The 22,339-nt window shown below is 37.5% G+C and overlaps 3 protein-coding genes across 16 annotated transcripts in view; all 3 read right to left on the minus strand.

Moving 5' to 3' along the window:
- Positions 1 to 8,217, minus strand: part of aak1a (AP2 associated kinase 1a) — a 37,790-nt gene extending 29,573 nt beyond the window's left edge. For 3 of the 11 annotated variants that reach the window (XM_043246245.1, XM_043246247.1, XM_043246246.1), the window contains exon 1: positions 6,276 to 8,213. In XM_043246245.1, the coding sequence (XP_043102180.1) occupies positions 6,276 to 6,429 (154 nt within the window). In that variant the 5' untranslated portion in view covers positions 6,430 to 8,213. Of the gene's footprint in view, positions 1 to 6,275 lie in introns of all 11 variants that reach the window. The other 8 variants (XM_043246244.1, XM_043246243.1, XM_043246251.1 and 5 more) reach the window with 5 other exon arrangements.
- A 219-nt stretch (positions 8,218 to 8,436) lies between these two features.
- Positions 8,437 to 13,434, minus strand: rer1 (retention in endoplasmic reticulum sorting receptor 1). 4 transcript variants are annotated; one of them, XM_043247870.1, is made up of 8 exons: positions 13,303 to 13,434; positions 11,293 to 11,378; positions 11,088 to 11,192; positions 10,844 to 10,943; positions 10,689 to 10,767; positions 10,167 to 10,302; positions 10,026 to 10,080; positions 8,437 to 8,914 (listed from the first exon to the last, which is right to left on the minus strand). In XM_043247870.1, exons 2-8 carry the CDS (start codon positions 11,371 to 11,373, stop codon positions 8,904 to 8,906), a joined length of 567 nt encoding a protein of 188 aa, XP_043103805.1. In that variant the 5' UTR covers positions 11,374 to 11,378; positions 13,303 to 13,434; the 3' UTR covers positions 8,437 to 8,903. The 4 variants fall into 4 exon arrangements, with proteins under 4 accessions (XP_043103805.1, XP_043103803.1, XP_043103802.1 ...); XM_043247868.1 differs by having other exon boundaries at positions 9,952 to 10,080; positions 13,303 to 13,433; XM_043247867.1 differs by lacking the exon at positions 8,437 to 8,914 and having other exon boundaries at positions 8,983 to 10,080; positions 13,303 to 13,433.
- A 907-nt stretch (positions 13,435 to 14,341) lies between these two features.
- tp73 (tumor protein p73) overlaps positions 14,342 to 22,339 on the minus strand; it is a 33,147-nt gene continuing 25,149 nt past the window's right edge. The window contains 8 exon segments of the mRNA XM_043247500.1: positions 14,342 to 16,780; positions 17,804 to 17,897; positions 19,971 to 20,004; positions 20,007 to 20,102; positions 20,684 to 20,832; positions 21,552 to 21,676; positions 21,947 to 22,035; positions 22,155 to 22,297. Of these exon segments, the coding sequence (XP_043103435.1) occupies positions 16,454 to 16,780; positions 17,804 to 17,897; positions 19,971 to 20,004; positions 20,007 to 20,102; positions 20,684 to 20,832; positions 21,552 to 21,676; positions 21,947 to 22,035; positions 22,155 to 22,297 (1,057 nt within the window). The 3' untranslated portion in view covers positions 14,342 to 16,453.

The following is a 22,339-nucleotide window of genomic DNA, read 5'->3' on the forward strand; positions in this document are numbered from 1 at the left end:
GCTGCGTGTCTCGCATGTCAGTTCTCTATTGTACAGAGATAGAAAGATAACATTACGGCTATGCGTCCAGTACTCAAGGGCGAACGATGATATTGCTTGGAGACATCTCTCTCCGATGATCCGAGACTCTACTGGTCTGACCCATTTAGTCCATTTTTGCAAACTAGCGGTGAACAAGACAAACGGCGTTACAAATAGGTGACCAGCCAAAAACAGACACGGCCTTATCTCACAAGCTCAATTAAAACCAAAAGTATCAAAAGTAAAAGATAGTCTTTAGTAATTATTGAATTTGGAAAAAGGTTATTTTGGCACTGTTAGGTAGGTAGGTATGCATTCGTTTATGAAAACAAGATATATTTTTCCTATGGACACCAAAAAAAACAAAAAAACAACAACAACTAAAAATCGTAAAAATTTAACAATGCTGCCTTTTCCAAGTTATTTTGCTCTAAATCTTTGATGGAAATTGTGGATTAAATATGAAATAACATAAATATATATCTTTTCCGGAGAATTAAAATTTTTTTGATTTCATCTCGTCGAAGAGAAAAAAAAAAAAAAAAATATATATATATATATATATATATATATATATATATAATACATTTGTTTTAACTGAGGCATTGCCTTCCTTGCCTACTCGGAGACAAAACCCCCCGACTTTAAATAATGGACATAAACCAAACTGCAGCAAGAAGCAATGCACACAAACACACACACACAAACAAACAACACACACAGACAGTGACTCAGGACTGTGCTAAATTTGACCAGCTTTGACCAGAGGAGGTATCGTTTCCTTTTACCCTCCATCTCTCATTTCCTGTCGTCTCTCTGGTGTGTGTTAGAAATCTCCTCGCAGGAGGCTGAAGCAGGCAGAACTGGCAGCGTATAACTATGACTCATACATTCAGCTCATACTCTCTCTCTCTCACACACACACACACACACACACACACACACACACACAGTAGACTTGCATGTGAGGAATCATCCAGCCATTATAAAAACACTGAGATTGTATTTCCATTATATCCATCTAATATGCACTGCATTCTCAGGTTGCTACCGCGGTGTATTTTTCTTTATCGTTAACCATCTTCTTCTGTGGAGCAGGTAGAAAATTAATAATAGTAGAAAAAAAAAATGTAAATACATGATGATTCAAGTCAATTGAAATGGTAAAATAGTCACTAAACAAATAGGGGTGTCAGTTTATATGAATGTATATATAAATGAGGACCGTCTTTAGAGGAGTTTAAATGGTTTCTTGCCTCTGTGTGTGTGTGTATTTACACAATAAATACACACACACACACACACACACACACACACACACACACACACACACACACACACACACACACACACACACGGTATATAAACAAAAACTTTTATTTTGGATGTGATTAATCGTTTGACAGCACTAGTTAGTTGACAAAATAATTCTCAAAGAAATATGCAGCTTTTTTTGTATGGGAAATAATAAAAGACCACCTTTTCATTTATCTTTTGTCAATTAGATTATGTTCCCAAAATCGTCTCGTGAAGTTAATATCGTGAATTGTACCGCAACATTCGAATTCAATTTCATTACAAGAGAAAGCAAGCGGCTCAACACTTAAAAGGTCATTTCCGACGACTGACATGCCACAATTCAGCCGTATTTCAGTGACTTTTTAACGGCAGAACGTCGCTGTGTGAACTGTGCATTAACCAATCGGTTCATTTCCTGATCATTTAAATGTCCGAAAAGGACTATCGATTCATCCGCTGAACTATTCCTTTAAGAAACATCCCAAGCTAAGCTAGACGAAAGCCAACCGAACCCACCGACACAAAACAGCACACACCGAACATGACAGCTGAAGGCAGACAGATGGCAGCCATTAGAAACATTAATGAATAAATCAGTTGCTGACCATCTATTATGCACGCACACACACACACACACACACACACACACACACACAGTCCCATTCAACTTTCAGATGCTCTCTTAGGGCACACGGATGTCTACTCACTGACAAAAAACATCAACAACCACCCCTGAACTTCAAGAGACTGCTTAAGAAAGTTGTGGGACATTTAGTGCATCCAAGTCCTCCAAGAAAGTTTGCGTTTATGAGTTTGGGAACTCATAACTGGTAATTATGAGCATTCGGATCACCTGGCCTCTTCTGCATTCTACTTCTGCAAAACCATGAATAGAAGCAATGTGCATTAAGCATACTTTTTTTTATGATTTTATGACATTTGTATTACACACAATCGGATATCCGATCTTAACGGCGCAGAATATTAAGGTTTAAAGGGGTCATAACCGAAAACGTCTGAAATGCGCAGCTCGATCAGATAATGAAAAGAAAACGCCAGCTTTTGTATTTTGTGTATCGTGCGTAGTCCTTTATAGGATGTTGTACATCAATGGGAACATTCCCTGCGCATGTGAACGTCCTCTTTAGTGGCGGGCCATGCATGTATCAAATAACCACAAAGGCCATAAACATTCCTTTGGCCACCAAAATACAAATCCATCTAGCAACCGTCTCAGATTGAGCCCAGAGGTGATGGGTGACACTCACAGCTGTCGACGTTCGCTCGTCCCGTTTAAATTAAGACCTGCCTGCGGTAAAGATCACGTAACGCACGAGGCATGCGCCGGAGACGAGCACAACCTCTCAGTTTTATGTAATTAATTGAGCCAGGTCTTCGTTTCAGCGTCTTCAGCGTGTTAATCCAATTTACTTCAATCCGCTTGTATAGTTCGTAGACACTTAACCGCTGAGCTGCTCGTAACGAAGCCGTTGAAGTCAAGCATCATTGCCGAGTGTGCTGCAGCATTGTGGGTAATGAGTCTGAAATGAGCCTACAGTCGCTTTGGTTGACTCGACATTTAACTATGTTGAGCTAACTTTCATTTTAGGTTTTTAGTTCATCCCAGTAAATACGAGTACACACACACACACACACACACACACACACACATATACATTTTCATACGATCTGCTTCTGCTCCACTGATTGTTACGTATAGGTCAGACTTTCATGGGCTGATGTATCGACCACAAATCAGCATCAGCTGATAAAAGCAATTATTCTATACGCATAAAACTGGAAAACGGAAAACATTGTGCAATTGTTTATCATTCATTTTAAAAGAATAATTAATAGTAGAACCAAAATATCGGTATATGTATAGGTAGATGTCACTCTAAACAACAGGGTATTGTCCACCAAACTGTGCATCGGTGCTAGTAGTGTCGTCAGAGATTTTTTTGCGCTCTCTTCTCTTTGACAGCGGATTCGTGCCAAGAAACTGCCACATATACAAAATGTTTTTCTCTATAGAGTTTTTTACCTTTTATGTATGAAAATATACGCTACCATTTATGTTATGTTACTATAACTGTTACTATAACTAGATAACTGTGGTGTATACAAGTAGTTTTCAATGTTAGAAATTCCAATTTCATGACAGACATTATAAATATATATATATATATATATATATATATATATATATATATACATATATACACATATACACACATATATATACACATATATATATACATATATATATATACACATATATATATATATATATACATATATACATATATACACACACATACACATATAAACACACACACACACACACATATAACACACACACACACATATACATATATATAAACACACACACACACACATACATATATACATATATAACACACACACACACACACATATATATATACACACACACACACACATATATACATATAAACACACACACACACACATACATATAAACACATATATATATATATATATATACATATATATATATATATACATATATATATATATATATATATATATATATATATATATACATATATATATACATATATGTATATATATATATATATATATATATATATATATATATATATATATATATATATATATATATATATATATATATATATATATATATATATACACATATACAATTTTTATTTATTTTTAGATAATTTTTTTAATATAAAAATCTTACATATTAATACAAATTTAGTATAAAGTTTAATTTTGGCCAAACATTTGTGTCAGCATTTTCCTGGAATGTTTCTGTTCAACAGTGTGTGTGTGTGTGTGTGTATGTGAGTGCGCGCGTGTTCACTGGAACCTCAAAAATGTCCCTTTCAGTGTTTTAGCGAGTGAAAGTTGACAGCCTGGCTGAGTCAGTGATGTAACGGTTGAACAGCACTGAGATAAAGCTCAAAGGCCTCATAAACTCTGAATGACTAGGCTGAAGTCAAACACGCAGTGAACCGCGCTTCAAAGTCAAAGCTTCTAGACCTTGACAGTTTTTCTTGACGAAATCTGGCTTAGACAGCACAACGGGCCCCTGAACTGAGGTGGCTCACTGCCACGAGCACAAGGTCGGGTGCTGTTCTTCAGAAGAGCCAGCTGAAATCATTCACAGTTCAGCTGTTCTGTTAGCTTTTCCTAAACTCCTCTGGAACAAATGTGAGGGACTGAAATACAGCGCATTCTCTGCCCTGCCTTCATCAAATGTTTTAGTAACTAAACTTGGTTTAGGTTAAGTTTCCAAGAGACATTCTTTTGTACTCACTTTGACGATATATGCTTGTATAGCTTTCAATAAAAAAAAAAAAAAAAAAAAAAAAAAAAAAGTTGAAATTTAAAAAGTAAAAATGTTGTGTGTTTTTGCCATCCAGTTAAAAGTGATAAAATAGTTCTTACATCTTGAGTTATCTTAAATTATTATTTTAAATATTGAGTTGTATATTTAAATAGATTTTTCTATGTAGAATGTACTACTTTTTTTAAACAAATATTGTTAAATTAACTCACCATGACATTTTACTTTATTTTAATTTTACTGAATTAACAATAATAATAAGAATTATATATATATATATATATATATATATATATATATATATATATATATATATATATATATATAGTAGTTAGAATGAACATTTATTTAGGCTTTTATTCACATGTAAATAATAACTCAACACAAAAACTCAACAAATATGATAAACAGAAGCTGAAACGTGTTTGCTTGATAAGAGTTAAAAATGCTGAGAATTATTTATTTTTTTTAAATATCTAAATTTGACAGAAATTTGACAGAAATCTATCCCTGAGCTGTCCCTTTAAAATACGTCTCTAAAAGCGAAAAAAGAAAAGAAAAGCATTCAAAATATATGTCTGGAATGACTGGAATGGCGGTGGAATAAAAGACAGAAATGTGGAGCCGTACGAAAGCAGCGGTTCAGATTTCAGGAGAAGTAGATGAACATTCAGAGGTCACGACATGCACACATGACAGCTGCTTTACACTGAGCCGGAACGCTAAGATGTAGCTTAAAATTTCTCTCACACCATAACCACTTTTGAGTTCCCGATAAGACCCTATTAGGACTCCTCTGCTCACATCTCAGTGCATCAGCGAGGGGAATGACTCCAAATCTGCTTAAGAGACTTAAAGCTGATGACTCATGTAACTCAGAACTTTCCACACGCTCGGCTCCAGGAGCAGGGCTGCGTTTGACAGCATAAATAATAATCTAATATTTTAAAAGATCCATGGCAGAATCTGGGTTTGGAAAAACTTAAAATTCTGAAATTTATTATGGAACATTTATATTTTGAGATCTCTTGTTTTCATGATCAAAAGACACATAAATATGGCTTATAAAAATTAAATAATCAATACAGTTTGGCATACTTGGTTACATACAGGCTTAGGGCAAGATCGTCAATAATGGTTTTATGGGGTTTTTTTTAAACGGTTCCTCAATCAAATTAGATTTCAAAATATCTGTAAAACATATAAACAAGTCATTTGATTTAATGTCACTTTAAGGCTGTATTTTTCACTTTTGGAGCCTGACCTTCATCCGCTTGAAAAAAAAAGAGCAGCTTTGACATTCTGCTAAACATCTCCTTTTGGCTTCCCCAAAAGAAACCAGTTCATACTGGTCCGTTGCGCCAAACGGGGTTGTACACGATCACCAAATGTGATTCTGGTGTTAAAAATTAAAGTAAGCCCCCTCTGCTGAGGCAGCACATATTCAGATGACGCATGAGCGAGAGGAGTGACGCCATAGGCTCCGAGTCAATAAGCATCATTATTTATTTATTTATTTATTCTCTCAGTCATAGACCGTAAAAGCATCCCCAGCACAAACATTCAATTTGCCGTTTGAACGCATAAAGTGGCTTACCCTCCGCTACGGTCTCCTCCACGGTCACTTGATACCGTCCGATGGAGAAAACGCGTCCGATAAACGCGCCGGACCCCGCGCCGCCCCCCGCAGCGGCTCCAGACGCGGGTCCGGAGCTCGCCATCTCCCGACGGGCGTCGAAGAACTTCTTCATCGTCCAACCGGCGACACTTTAACACTCATGAAATCAAGAAAAACCGCCCGGGCGCTCGCGTGCGCGTCGCCCTCCAGCCGGCGGGACGCGCAAAATACGGAAAAGCGCGACAACCTCCCGATACAACGCAGTCCGGATGGAGACTCCGAGCTCAGCGGACCTTCATCACAATATCAACCGAGTGTTACGGATCCGGCACAACTCGCAAGAAGGAGGCGCGCTATATCAGAGCGGCGGGATGAGTCACCGTTGACATCTCTTCAGAATGATAACAGCGGCTTTTCCTCAGAGAGGAGATGAGAGGCAACCTTCGGGGGAAGCGGCTTTATCCCGCCACGCTGCGATTACCGGGAGCACAGCCTTCGGGAGTCGCTCGCTCCTCTCCGTTTGCTCATTCAATCATCACAGCTGATCCTCGGGAAAAGACGCTTGCTCGAAACCCGGAAGTGCAACGGCACTCGGGGGAAACAGCCGGTTCGACGGGGCTTTCCGGGAGAAAAGCGAGCGACGGCGTTCGCTCGCTCCCGGCTGACGGGGTTGAGTTAGGAGAGCTGCCGTGCTCCCGGTCGAGGAGAGGAGTAACGTTAACGCGCGCGCTAGCACGGACTCGCTCGTGACGCTCCGGTAGTTGTAGTCCCGCCGTACGCGGTGACGTCAGCGGGGACGTTTCCACCAAGCAGGATAATAGTCCTCAAAGTGATAGTTATAACAACAAATCGCACTTTAACATGACCCTGGAGCACAAAACCAGTTTTTAGCAGCAGGGGTATATTTATAGCAAGTCACTGCATGAGTCAAAATGATCGATTTTTCTTTTATGCCAAAGATAAAAATCATTAGATCGCGCTCCATGAAGATGTTTTGTAAATTTCCTAACGTAAATATATCAAGCTTTTTTTAGTTAGTAACGTGCCTCGATAAGAACCTTATTTGGACAACTTTAACGGCTATTTTTTTCTATTTATTTATTTATTTCGCACCTTCTGATTCTAGATTTCCATACAGTCCTATCCTAACCCTGAAACGTGATGACTTAAACGTCGTAAAATTAATTCGACATTTATATAATGGGATAAAAGTATTATCTTCGTGCGCGCCAGAAGCACATGATGGCTGTGGCACTGCCGCCCCCTACAGGAAGTCATCTTTCTCTACAACACCACGCGTCTCGAAGCGCACTAAAAAACATGGTGTGGAAAGTTTTCGCAAATAATTACGAAGAACATGCCTTTTTTGAAATAGAAAAAAGCCCTTAAATTTCTTGTTAAAAAAGTAACTCTAGTAACTTTTTTCCCCTCATTTTTTAGTATTGTCTGGTTGACTGGTTATTTTTTTTATATTTGCCGTCATACCACACCTTGCACATTTGACAGACACGTTTTTAGCTTTACAAATGTTTAACACTTGCCGCTCGGTGAGCCATGTTAGACTTCCTCCAAATATATCATTGCATGACACCTGCAGCCGAAGCATCTTATCCTCCTCTCCCTTACCGTTCAGAATAAAGATAACGCTAGTTCTGAGAAAAGCATGCTTGCAGATGCCAGCTGGTTTGTTTTGTTAATCTAACGCGGTGACATTCTTGCATGTTTGAGTGGAAGTGTCTTTTCTTAGCTTCGGTTTTATATTTGTAAATGTGAAGCGCTGTAAGATGATTTTTTTATTTTCAATTCTCTGCGCATTACACATTAATATTTGTATGCAGTTACTTTTTACCTCATCTTCATTTCTTACTAACCCAAACATAGTAAGAAGTAAAATCATAATTACATTTTATTTTTGAAGGCCTCCTTGTTACAGTAATTATACAATTATTTCTGAGTAATATTTTGTATTTATTATGGGGTTAGGGGCTACATGTAATTATGCATTATTTACGATTTAACAAAGACATTGTTTAAAAAAAAAAAAACATTATCGATGCAACTCCATTCATTAAATGTAATTAAAATTAAAATAAACAAAAGAAATAATAATAATAATAATAATAATAATAATAATGAGCAGTGAAGGGACACAGCCTTTTAATAGTATTTGGAGTGAAAAATTTACACTTAGTTATTAAAATGATTTTGTTTTCTCTTAACCAGCAGCACAAGAAAACCTAAAACATGCAATGTCTTTAATCAGGAATTAACAAATCTATTTTGTTTTGATGAAGATTAATTTAATACAGTAAAATGCCATTGTCAAAAAAAGAAGGAAAAAAAAAAAAAAAAAAGAACTCAAACATGCTAACCATAAAAATTATACATTTTAATATATATCTCCCCCCTCCAAAAAAAAAAAAAAAAACACTTGAATAGGAAAATGTATCTCATCTCCATTGATTATTGAGGTTATTGAAGTTCTTTCCGTTTGCCTTTTTGAAAAAAAAAAAAAAAAAAAAACTATACTAGTATGGCCCAGCACAAAAAAAAACACAAAAAACTTCAACCCTCTCCATCCATTTGTAATAGTTAACGCACTCAACTTTATGTTTCCTCTGTAAAAGAAAAAAAGAGAGAAAGTTTTTACTGGGAATGCTTAAACGATAAAAACATACAGCCAATATTTTTGTAACATACTATTTTAATGGAATGCACGCTTGCTTTAAAAAACCTGATGTACAAGGTGAGGGGGGGGCTTTAAACTACTGAGGAATAACTCACAAACAGCACGAATGGATGCGATTGAGGTGGGCGACTATGTACAGAAATTAAACACAATGCTACAGCACATTAAGAGAATTACAAATGTTCATAAAAGGCAAATATTAACATGTGGCAAGATGGAACTCCGCTAAATCCCTACGATCAATAACATCTCTCTCATAGAAGCGTCCTCGCGTTCATCTGAATACTGAATCTAATGATATCAACTACGGAGGACACCAAACGTACCACGGTATGAATATTAAACGCTCTCTCATCACGGGGGTCATAAAATGATGAAATGTGGCTTTTTTCCCCCTCATCGATATTAACGATACAAATGACAACTCTCGCCACATTATTATATTATATTCCAACGTTCATAAATAATCATGTAGTAGTCACACTCCAAATAAGATTTAGCAGTGAAACAGAGAGAGAGAGGAAAAAAAAAAAATAGATTATATTCATGCTGCTATTTTCCATAACATTAAAGCCGTGGAAAAGAGCAGCACGCGCATTCTGCTAAATATCATCACGTTTCGTTTTTCGACTGAAAATAGACATACTGATTGAAAAATGACACAGAGGTGAATAAACGGTTGAAACATTAGTGAACTAACATTTAAAAATCTACACTGGAGAAGACGGTCTGGGTTTGAAGGAGAACGGGGACCGCCGAGAGTCAAATCCCGTACGCGGCTGTCCGAATATAATAAAAGTTGCCAGTGTAAAAGCTCTCAACGGCATTTCTCAAACGCTCCTCGGGGCCCAAACGCTTAAAGGCAGCATTACAGTATCAGCGTCCCTTGCTCAGAAAAAGAAAGAAAGCAAAAGGAGAGAAAAGAAACCAAAACCAAAAAAAAAAACCTCAACCCCCTTTACGCACCATTCTTCATCAATAACTTTAATTTCAGGAAGGGGAATTTTAACTAGCAAAGGTTTTCCCTGTGTCTTCCTTGCCTCTGTAAGTCCTCTTCCCGTGTGTGAAGGGCAGGTATCTATACTTGATCATGTGCTGCGGAGGAAACGCAAACAACGTCAGACAAAAATTCGGTTTTCGGTGCAAACGCGACTCTATTTTTAGAAGAGAAGCTGGCGCACCTTGATCTGCCGTTTCATGGTGATGCAGAACAGCATGATGAAATACATTACGAGGATGGGCCAGAACACTGGCACGTTGAAGGCTTCGAAGAATGTGCAAATCATAGCGATGATGATGCCTTTCGTCGCTGAATGCCTGAAAACATCAACCAACACATTCATGCTTTGAGAACATCGACAGAGATACGAGAGTCTTTGAAAACACACTCCTGTAAAGCTATTCTCAAAGGATGATCGAGATTCAGCGTTACCGTTTTATTTGGACTGAACCGAGGCTATAATGGGCAAGACCTTAATCGTGATTATTATTATTAATAATCATCATTACAAATCATTCAATATCTACTTTGCGATAAGCATAGAGGCTTCTAACTCTAACTCTTGCCGGTAGCCATTAAAAAAAAACCACACCCAAGGAAGTCAATGGCTACCACCAACTGCTTTTTGTTTAGCAGATAAAAAGAAAAGTCGACGGCGAGTAAACCTTGTCCTCCGTTTGAACCCCATAATGTGACAACTTACCAGAATTTGAATTCTGGCAACCTCCTGATGAACGGCCGGAACTCTTCGTTCTGTTTTGTGGGTAGTGCTGGACCCTCATCTAACAAAGAGACGTTCATTAAGAAATACCCTCCGCAATGCGAGGACGGTAAGTTGCGTTTGAATCCTGCTCCTACCTGGATCGTCAAGCAACGAGGGATCCACTTTTGGTGAAAGGAACGCGATGAAGAGGTTTAGGTGGTAGATCCCAAGAGCATATGTGACTATGTACCACCCCTGATAAAAAAAAAAAACGGAAGCATTTCGTACATTTTGCAGTGAAACAATCTACAAGTTACAAAGCAAGGGCATTCTTTTGAGTCTACGACAGCATGAGGGCTGCCCGTAACGTCAAAGCAGATGCTTTTCAGGTGGTTTTACCTGTAGTATATATACTCTGATCATATATATGGCCGTTAGAATAAGAGTGACTGCCCATCGGACTGATGAGAACGGTGTTGACTTGTCCAACCATGACTGATAAATCTGCATTTCAAAGAGAAACAGTAATATAGTTCTGATTATACAAAACACCGGCTTGAAATCTTTTAAAATGATCACTAGAAGAATCATTTAAGAGCCTGACCTGCCCGAGCCGTTTAAAGAAGTTTCCGATCGCTGATGGTTTCCCATGGATGGATTCACCGGCACTGTCTCCTTCTGGCATTCTGTCTGTAAATGTTACAGCGAAAATAAAAATACATTTACATGCCGTTTTCATATGCACACTTAAATCACTGCCGCCCGTCTATACCCTGATATATAACCCTGTAATATTGATCTGATCATTGCGCTCACTACCTGCACAAATCTCTATTCAAAACTGCATGCAAATCATTCTGCCATCCAGGGGTAGGATTACACAATCGCACGCCTCGCTCATCTATTTCAGCACGCGTTTCTGTATATTATAACTGTTCTTATAATGTGTGATGGTGTCGAACAGCTACACCGCCCTAACTTGCGCTTTTAAAAGCGTTTTAAGCTCAAACCACAGAGAACATCTCCTCTCTGAAACTGGGGCCTCAATTTTAAACCTAAAAATTATATTTATTTACTAAATTCTCCTAATAAACAGGTGCAGTTAAGGTAGCGTTTCAAAGCAAGCCTTTGTAAAAAAAAAAAAAAAAAAAAATGTAAATCCTTTATACAATATACGATTTCTATGCACCCCTAAGGGGATCATATACCCCGCAATTATGAATATAATAATTTATAAATATAAATAATTATATTATTAATATAATAATTATTTTCAATGTTTTGTTGCACGGTGTGCGGCTTACCGTGTCTCTTGTAGACGTTTAAACAGAATTTTTAAAAACGGTTATTTTAGTAAATATTAAAAATAAAAAAAAATCGCAGCAATATTGTGTGTGGGACCGACTATTTGTACGAAGCAGCTGATTTGCTCCGTGCTGTCAGTGAATGACACTTCGCAGGCGTGGTTATGGGTGGTGTTAAATGACATTTTGGGTTTAAAATAAATGATCTACTCTCCGTTGTCCGTTTCCGTCAATGATAAAACACGACCGGCCGTGGAGTGCGTTTTAAGAAATTGATTTCCTGGTCGTAAAACAGGGAAAGCCTCCCGTGTGCTAACCTACTACACATGTAATCTGAGGCAAAGTCCAACAAACAACCACGTCAATGAACAAGAGGTTGTTCGAGTATAATAAACATCCTAAATTAAGACTGCCTTTAGTAAAACGGCACATAAACTGAATGAAGAACCGATTCGGTTTCTCTGCAGAAGACTGAAGCCTCAAAGCAGCTCACCAAGCCTCATTCCCTCGTCTTTCGCTCACTTCTACGTAATCTAACATTTGGCGAATACCAACATTTTTAATTCATATATGGAAAAACTCCCGATACTGATTTTATGGCAGAACCTTCGAATCCCGCTTCAGATACGTGTCTATTTCCTGACATTTACACCAAACTGGACACTGCATGCAAATGAACAGTAGCTTTAGTTCCGATACAGAGCTATTCTCCGTCTGTTCTCGTGAGTCAAATGGCACAACAGACACTTACCTTAAAATTTATTTCATTAATTCACTAATAACGCAACTAGAAGGCTAATAGTCAAACCTCGTAAGCTAATTTGCTATTTAGCATCGGTGGTTAGCAGCAGCTGAGTGATTTCTTTAAGGCGCAAAGCATGCTGGTTACTGTAGTTGTTAAATCAGGTATTCTCCGTTGACACAAAATACCGACGACCACGTTTAAACTACAATTCCCCTCTTCCTACACGAAACAATTTGCGTCGAGCGGAAACACACCAGTTGTAGTTTTTGTTTGTGAACGTGTAACCGATACTAAACCTGTGAGACGTCGAGAAAAAAACTACAAAGACCAGCAGAACCGCGGAAAAGTGGACAACTCACTTCCGGGGAAATCCGAACGCAGGCGTTGGAGGGGTAAACTTTGCTAGCACTACCTATTACTGCATCTTATTTAAAAAATAATTTTACGATCGGTATGCCACTGGAGGACGATAAAGTTAGACGGACAGTTGACGTACTCGAGGGGCCGTGGTGCCCGTGAGAGGTTCGAAATAGGAGTAAGATGAAAGGAATTGTGTTTGTCTTACCCGGTTGTGCCGCTGTGTCACTCTCGCGCTGCTGCTCTGTGAACACGTCAGTGCTTCTGTTAACCGCAGCAGATCAGACCAGAGCAGCCGCGCGCGGAACACATCGCTCCCTGCGCTGGACCCCCGGCCTGAGACCCCATATGTGCTGGACATTCACCCATTAACTGTTCCTTACGGGTGTACTGGCCTGCCCAACCCTATCCGAGCACCTTCTATTCTTTTTTTGTTCTGCTTGCTTTCTGTGTACAGTTTGTAGCTTTAGAAAGACGTATTTAATTTGATTCGACATAAAATTCCTTACATATAAAACATTTAGCCAGCAACAGTTAACATATGCAATGACATAACATGTTTTTGTTCGTACAATGAAAGTCACTGGTAACCGAAACAGCTTGGTTACCAAAAGACTTCAAAATACAACCTTTTTATGTCCCATAAAAGAAAGGTTTTAAACAATATGGGTGACAGAATTTATATTATATATATATATATATATATATATATATATATATATATATATATATATATATATATATATATATATATATAGTTTTAGTTTTTGAATGAAATAATACTCTAAATAAGAAACTAAATCTACCAGCAGGTGGCGGTAAATGTCTTTATGAGTCATTCGTTTATTCATTCATTCACTCGATTTGATCAAATGGATGATTCATTCAGGAGTGAAGTAAAAGACTCTCCCTGCATCCTAATGGTCATACTAACCACCCTGAATAGTATATGAGATTAGAATAAATGGAGCTAAACTCCGCACCATTGCACTTTGTACTTTTTCTTCACCAAAAGATTTCATACGAATGGCTCTTTGAATCACTGATTCACACGATTCGTTCAAAACGCTGATTCATTCAGAAACCCGAACGCCGCGTTGCTTGGAAATGTGCAACGATTCAGAAAACACATACTATTGTGTAAATATAACAATACACCGTATAACACAATTTCAGCTTATTATTTATTGAACTATTGTGTAAAATAACATCTCAACTCTTGATATTCGGGACAGAAACAGCACATGTAATACTGAGAAAATAAGAAAAAAAAACTACTATATTTTAAATTTTAGGACACACAACTGCATTTATAGAGTTGTTGCCCTGCTTCATATTCGTCAAAAGTCAACTGTATGTAATGCAAGATGACACAGGTTTGGCAGAAGTGTGTTAAAATATTTAAATCAAGTTATTTTTCTATTACTAATTAATTAAGCTAACGAGTTAAACCGACAGCACAACCCTAATTTTATTCTAATTCTATTCTTAAAGACTTGCACTCTATCCATGTTTTCTTTTTATTCATCACACGATTAACTAACACTAATTTGCTTCTTTTTATGATATAATCATGCTGTATCATCGCACTTTTGTCGCATTAAAACACCCTTTGATTTGCACACTTTAGCATTTATTTGAAAAAAGAACTCACTTTACATCATTCAAACATGGCAATATAAAAAAAAAAAAAGAAACAGCGTTACAGCTCTTTAATGAAAACACAAGATAGTAACTCTTAAAAACATTTCTAAAATCTGTAGTTGTCAAAATGACACGGCATGACATAATACTGACTGATATCAACTGTGAATAGAACATTGTTCACCATATCCTAAAGCTGTAAAGTGCTTTAAACTATACGACGGTATTTCACCGCCACGGCCTCGATTAACCTCGATTAACCTCCTGGGTCCCAGTTTAAAACGTTCTGTTCTCGTCACGTGAACAACATGGAGTTACACGGCCAACACTAGTTATTTACAAATGCATTGGCCTGTTAAATAAAGGTACCTCTGACTACATACAAACCACCAAATCAAACTTTCTCATCATCTTCGTGCTAGCAATGTTAAAAGGGATATTAAAGCGGAGTTGGGTTTTTAAATAGTACATGGTTTTTCTTCTTTTGTGTCGCAGAGGTGAAACTCACAAAATTGAATCCAGGTATGTCCTTTTTCAGCCCCAAAATTAAATAATAATACCCCGGGCTACTTTTTGAGCAAGTTTCTGTCTTTTTACATTTCTGTCTGGAAAATTTAAATCCGTGTTGCTCAAAAAGTTGCCCAGGGTTATCATCTGTGTATTGATAATAATAATAATAATATTTCGATTAAAGTCCAATTTTTATATATTTACAATTTAGCACATTTATTCTAAAATTCGTATTTGACGTGCTTTGCTGATTTTTTAAAAATACATTTAATACATTTCCTTTTTAAAATGCATTCATGTTCTCATAAAATAAAATTGTAAAATCATATTATATATATACATATACACACTGGGGATGAAATGTCACCTGGATAGGATGAACAGTTGTCACCTTAATACCTTGTCTGAGCCATCAATTTACTATTACATAAAAAAAATAATACATTTACAGACATTTAAAACAAACTAACAAGACGGCGATTACGTACGGTAAAAGGAAAAATAGACATTATATCAGTTCAGCATGATAAATAAAACCTTGTCCTGCAAGGCTAATACCACAAAACTTTACAAATCTGACATCCCTTATGATGATCCAGTGTCTCCCTGTCAATAACATAATACTTAACGCATAATTCATAAAATCAAAAAAAAAGTTGCAGTGTAAAGCGCCACTTTCAAAAAAGTGTCTTAGTTTTAAAAAAAATGCTAATAATTAAAAAATGGTGTTGTTTGCATCGCTGTTTTTGTAAAATGAACTAATTGTTATATTTGTATGACTTATTTATGAGAAAGTGGTTTAGTTGTACACGTCTGGCGTCGATAAACCTGCGTTTTTCTTTCAAAAAAAGTAAATATAAAGTATGATTTTGTGGGTCAAGCAATCCACTTGATCTGCGGGCATAACTTCACATGTAATTCAATACATGATTGCACGATAATTATTTACACCAAGCCGAAATAAATAAGGCAATGTTCTGAAACCATACACTGCTTGCTCATAACTACATCCTAATAATATGTTTTAGCTAATGGGTCTTGTTTTTTTTTGCGTGATGTGATTTTAGCGTAAGGCCTCAAATGACTATCAATCGAATAAAATGATTCATTTGATTCACCTTCATAAAAAGCGAATCGTTTTTTTTTGTCGCCGTGGTCAAATACGGAAGTGCTACTCTATGGAAACGCGAACTGTCCGTCGCCTCTCAGCGAACGTCGCTCTCCGCGAACTCCTCCTTGATGGAGTGCTTGTGTATCCTGCAGTCGGGCATGTCGAAGCCGAAGTCGGCCCACTCCTCCGCTCCGGCGGGGGCGCCGCGGTTGGGGATGGTGATGGTGTGGCGCACTCTGAAGTGCACGGCCTCCATGACGCGCTGCCGCTGCAGCTCTCCCCCGCCGCCGATGGCCATGGTGGCCATGTTACTGCTGGAGCGGATGAGCTGCTGGCCGTAATCGTGGCCCTGCTTCATGTCCTGCAGGCCTCTCCAGATCGCCATCCGGAACTGCTCAGGGATCTTCAGCGCCCCAAGGTCCTGAGGAACACGAGAATGCGTCACGCGCCGATAAAATAAAGGCGCTTCGGGGGGGATGCCACAGAAGAGCCTTTTTTTTTGCGGAAGCATTCGGAACCTCGTTTTTACCTTTTTAGAATCTCAAGAACCTTCTTTCCCCCTTAAAAGAAGCTTTGTGGTTCTTCGGATGTTAAAGGTTCTTTATGGAACCATTTAGACCAAAGGTTCTTCTGTGACACCGGGAAGCACTTTTACTTTTAAAGAGGAAAGTAGCTTACAAATCATACAGAATTAAGCTTTTACTGAAAAAGGTCGGTGTAAAGTACAGTAAAAAAGCCATTTTATCGGAATGAAGGCATAAAACATGTTTTTTTCATGAAATGTGTCATTTTAGTCATTTAGCAGACGCTGTCATCCAAAGCCACTTACAAATGAAGACATGTGTTTTGCCATAAACTTAAAATATACTGCTGATATAAAGTCATGTTGCAGGCAATGCTTCATGGGATTGTAGCTCATTAAAATAATTCACGAGACTACAATATCAAATAATAAAAGCATCTGCTGAATGACAAGTTGTCCGTTTTATGTCAATGTTAAAAACTAGTAAATTTGCCTTTTTTTAATTTCATATACTTTTTATTTTCAAATTTGGATTTTTGCTTTAAATCAAAGTTTGTAATGTTGTTTTTCTCCTAAAACCTGGTCGGTTTAGTTTATAGCCACGGATTTGAATCATTATTGATGAAATGCATTTAACATAACAAATTTAATATGACAAAGATTTTCAAGAAAACTAAATTCAGAATCAGTCAATTTTGACTGCCATTGTGTGAATAATACGCACTCATGCAATTCAATAAAAAGTCGCTTTAATCTGATGATTAGCCATTTAAAATGTGATATATAATTAATAACAAGCATTTGATATTTGGAATCGGATCACATAATCCAGACCGCGTGTTACTACCCAGCGCTGGCCACAGCTTTTTAGTGACTTTTCGATTGAATGAAGCTGAACAGGGAAAGGGTGGACTGGTTTACCTCCATAGAAAGAGTCTGAAGGTGGTAGACACTCTGGAGTCCCTGTGATGTGAAGTAGTCGATGCAGTTTTGGCAGCCCAGGCTGGTTAAGAAACTGTTCAGAGAGAAAAGGAACCCCACTAAGACCAAGCGGCTGCGTCCTGTGAATTACATATTCACCCATGGAGAACATAACAAGCCAAACATCTGCACAGCCATTATTATTATCAGCCACTGACGGAACGATCTCGTGAGTGTATTCAGTCAACAGAACACTTGAATCAAATAAAGCGTCTGCATTCTAATCAGTGATGAGGCAGATACCAGTATAAAAGTGAATGCAATATACACTAGCGTTCAAAAGTTTGGTTTATTCCAGCAAAAATCACTATTTATATTTTTGGATTACACAAATGTATTTTAAAATTTATTATTTTAGTTAATCTGGAAATTCCAGGAAATGTATTCTAATTTTATTTTATTATTAATAAATATTTGCTGAATTTTTTGGTAAGTTTTACCGCCAAACTTTTGAACGGCGGTGCAGTTGAACGAAATGCTGCATGCGAATGTTTGCGTATTTAACATTTCAAAATTTGCATATGATTTCGCTTTACAAATCAAAACGCGATCGCGGCACGCGGTTACATTAATGATGCGTAACAAGTTTTTCGTTGCATTGATCTTTTTATTATAAATATTTCACCAATAAAAGTGATTCGCTTGATACAATCAAAACAGGAAATGGTGTAAATATAAAGCCGACAGAGTTGTTTTAAAGGTAGAGCGACTGAGGCAGACAGAACCACAAGTGCGTGTACGAAGGTATGCATCACGTCAAACAAATCACGGATTCAGAAACATTGTCATAATTATAGAAGCCGACTTTTATTTCCCCCCCCGATACATTAAGTATTAAATGTAGAGGGAACACTGATATTAATAATCAATTTCGTGACAATGCAGTGTGAATGGAAAATGACACATCTAGTTAAAAATAAATATCTTAAGTATCTCAAGACTTATGATGGACAAAGCAGCACAGATGACAATGTGGTTAAGTGAGTAAATGATATAAACATAACCGAGTGAAGGTAAATCTCAAAAAAACAGTGTCATACTGCAATCCAAAAATTATGGTATTTTATTTAACCATTCTGCCAATAATTACGTATTTTTTTTATTGAAAACATTATAAAAATACTTCGTTTTAATAAATAAAATGACTTGGTGTTATTAAGAATAATGAGAATTGCAAAAAAAAAATGCTTAAAACCAATCAAGCGAAATATAATTTCTAATAATTTTTTTTTTGAGATTCACTCAAATGATAAAAACCGCACAGGCCATTAACCAGAAAGGCACCTCGCCAGCCCCTATCCAGCCCAGTGTGAGAAATGACTGCATGTGATCGGTAATGTGCATGATTGCATTAATATGTGAACACAAAAAGTGGCTAACGTCTGAATATGTATATTAAATGAATCGAATCGAATATTAAATGAAAAAGGCTTGACACGTTTTGCGCACCGAAGTGCGTTTTTAATATGTTTCTCTGACCAGCAGAGACATATTTAGAAAGTTATTACTCTTATTTACAAATAATTAATATGCCTGAAAAAAACCCTCTTTTGTGTATAAGCATCAGTGTACTGTAATCTCATGATAAACCATATGAAGACAAATGTGACCCTAAACCACCAAAGCAGTCATAAGTGGCACAGGTATATTTGTAGCAACAGCCAACAATACGCTGTATATTAAAGATCGTGTTCTATGAAGATATTTTGTAAATTCTCTACCATAAATATATCAAAAATATTTTTTGTGCATTGCTAAGATTTTCATTTGGACAACGTTTAAGGTGATTTTCTCAATATTTCGATTTTTTTTGCAGAAATCCTAACAAACCACGCATCAACGGAAAGCTTATTAATTCAGCTTTCAGATGAAGCACAAATTTCGATTTCAAAATATTCGCCCGCGTGACCGGTTATGTGGTCCAGGGTCACATACGATGAAGAGAAATGGAGAAACATCTCAATTTTGAGCGATTTAAGGTTTATCTGTCTTTAAGGTGACGAGATAGATCAGGCTGATTTCAGTCACGCTATTAAACTATGCTAATTAAAACGCTAACAAGCAGCTGTGTGTGTGTGTGTGTGTGTGCTACTGCAGGGTGAAGTACCTGACGAGGCTGGGGTCGGGGTTGTAAGGTGGGGAGGGGTACAGTGAGAGGTTGACACTATAGACTGAGACGCATGCGCTCCGTTCACGTCGCCGTTCGACTGCATGTGGTGTCCGCCCAGCATGTTCCCACCTGCGGCGACAAAGCCAGTCAACACACAAATCAACAGAAGAGGGTCGGGGTTTAATAACACCTTTTATCCTATTTTACATTTTTCCCCCTGTAGGAATTCTTTAAAAAGTCACTATCTGGATTCCAAAAATTAAGTACTCATAATTAAGTATATTACGCATTGCAATTTCTTTTTGATGATTATATATATATATATATATATATATATTAGATCCCTACCCAACACCTAAACCTAACACCATACTACCCTACTATTAATAACCAGTAATTAGGAGTTTATTGGGTCAAATATCTAACTAAAGTTACTCTTTAGTTAATAGTGGACCTTAAAATTTTAACTATAATTTGCAATTAATAAGCAATAAAGTGTTTGAATACATTGCATTTACTGTGTGTGTGTGTGTGTGTGTGTGTGTGTGTGACAGAGAGATATAGAGAGAGGGTAAGAGAGAGAGAAATATGAAATTATGCAAATTCAAATGAATGACCAATTGATCTAATTGAAAATGTCTCTAATTTAAAACCCAATTTTGTAAAAAAGTCAGCTGCATGAAATGTGCGGTTTGTATAAAGGCTCTTACCCATATGTGACATGGACGCAGAGGGCCCTGCGCTCTGCTGGGTCTGCTGGGTCACGAGCTGATTGACTGAGGGAAGCTTGCTGATGGAGCCGTGGATCTTATTCATGTTATTGAGCGTGCCATACGGAGACGGAGAGGCTACATGGCTCCTGTCAATCACACCACAGGAACATTATTAATGCACGTCCAAACCGAAGCACGAGATGCTAAGGAAAGAGGTCTGACAATCGTGAAGTTACAGTGAACACTTATCAAGTATCCTGTATTCAGTACGCTGGCAGGTAAGTAATGCGTTGCAATTTTGTGTAACTAGCTGTGTTACTTTTTGTGGAGAGTAATGCATTATGTTACTTTTTTTGCGTTACTTTTTGTCACCTGGGCTGAGCTTTCTTTACATATAACAAAAAAAACTAAAGTTATACTTTACACGTAAAGGCCCTTTCACATTAAAAGTGAAATGAATAAGTCTAAAGGGGAAAGAAGAAACTCCTCAAACATGGAGAAGAAATTGAAGAAGTATTACTCATCTGAAAAGTAACTCGGGTATTTTGTATTTTGTTACTTTACTAGCCTTCAGTGTCACGTGATCTTTCAGAAATCATTTACTGCTCAAGAAACATTTCAGACTGTTATCAGTGTTGAAAGCAGCTGCGATGCTTCCTAATTTGTGGAAACCTTTCCTTTAAGGATTCTTTGATTAATGAAAGGTTTAAAAGAACAATATATTTGAAATCTGAATCTTTAAAGCACGATTAAGGTTTAGCTCTCACTATTGATGAATTCATTGCATTCTTGTTGAATAAAAGTGTTAAAAATGTCCTGACTGTGAAGTTTTAGTATAGTGTATGGTGCCTATATAAAGACTCACTGTCTCTGTAGGAGCTGCTGCTGTTGCTGTCTGTATGAATCCACTAACTGTTGAGGTACAAACTCCACAAGTTCCAAACTGTCCTTTATCTTCATCAGGATGTCGAAGTTTTCCCGGCCTCGCACCTTCAAAACAATCCGAAAAGATCTGAATTAATGGTAACCCTTTAGGGAAAACTCATTCACTATTGACTGCGATGATAAACTCTTCATTTGGTGCTTATTAATAGTGGTATCGTTAAGTTTAGGCATCGGTTAGGTTGGGGATGTAGAATAAGGCATTAATATGTGTTAATTAGCATTATTCTAGTAATATGCATGCTAATAAGCAAGTAATAGGTGTAACCATAAAATAAAGTGCTACCAAAAACATTAAAAGCATGCTTCCACACTCACTGGTATGTAATACATGTCCTCTTCTCCGTGTCGCCTCTTCTTGATGTTGATGGAAGGGCCTGTAATGTTGACCGGAGCCTGTTTGAAATCTGTGAGATCAGAAACACGAGCTCCAGTTGTAAAAAACACAACTAAGATACCATCCGTCAGATTAGAAACTCGTACGTGAAGAGTGAAAGTGCTTGTTTGAAATGCACTGATGGCTCACTTCGTTTATTGGCGTTTCCGTTTTTGGCGACGCTCTCATTTAGAGCCTGCTGCTCCCTGAAATGATCCTCGTCTGCTTTGCGGTCTCGACCGGGACAGGCGCAGATTCGGCCCTCAAACGAACGCCTGCCGAGAACCTGTCCGCTGAGCAAACACACGGCAGAGTTCAGCATGTCGTTGCCAAGC

Source organism: Puntigrus tetrazona, chromosome 8 (genome assembly GCF_018831695.1).
Source record: "Puntigrus tetrazona isolate hp1 chromosome 8, ASM1883169v1, whole genome shotgun sequence".
NCBI classification, from domain to species: domain Eukaryota; kingdom Metazoa; phylum Chordata; class Actinopteri; order Cypriniformes; family Cyprinidae; genus Puntigrus; species Puntigrus tetrazona.

What these genes read in the sequence shown, in the direction of transcription:
- rer1 (XM_043247868.1), bottom strand. Translation starts at nt 11,373, where the DNA reads ATGCCAGAAGGAGACAGTGCCGGTGAATCCATCCATGGGAAACCATCA. An exon ending in TCTTTAAACGGCTCGGGCAG is followed by an intron (nt 11,193 to 11,292) that starts GTCAGGCTCTTA and finishes TTTGAAATGCAG; the next exon opens with ATTTATCAGTCATGGTTGGA. An exon ending in CCATGAAACGGCAGATCAAG is followed by an intron (nt 10,081 to 10,166) that starts GTGCGCCAGCTT and finishes TTTCCTCCGCAG; the next exon opens with CACATGATCAAGTATAGATA.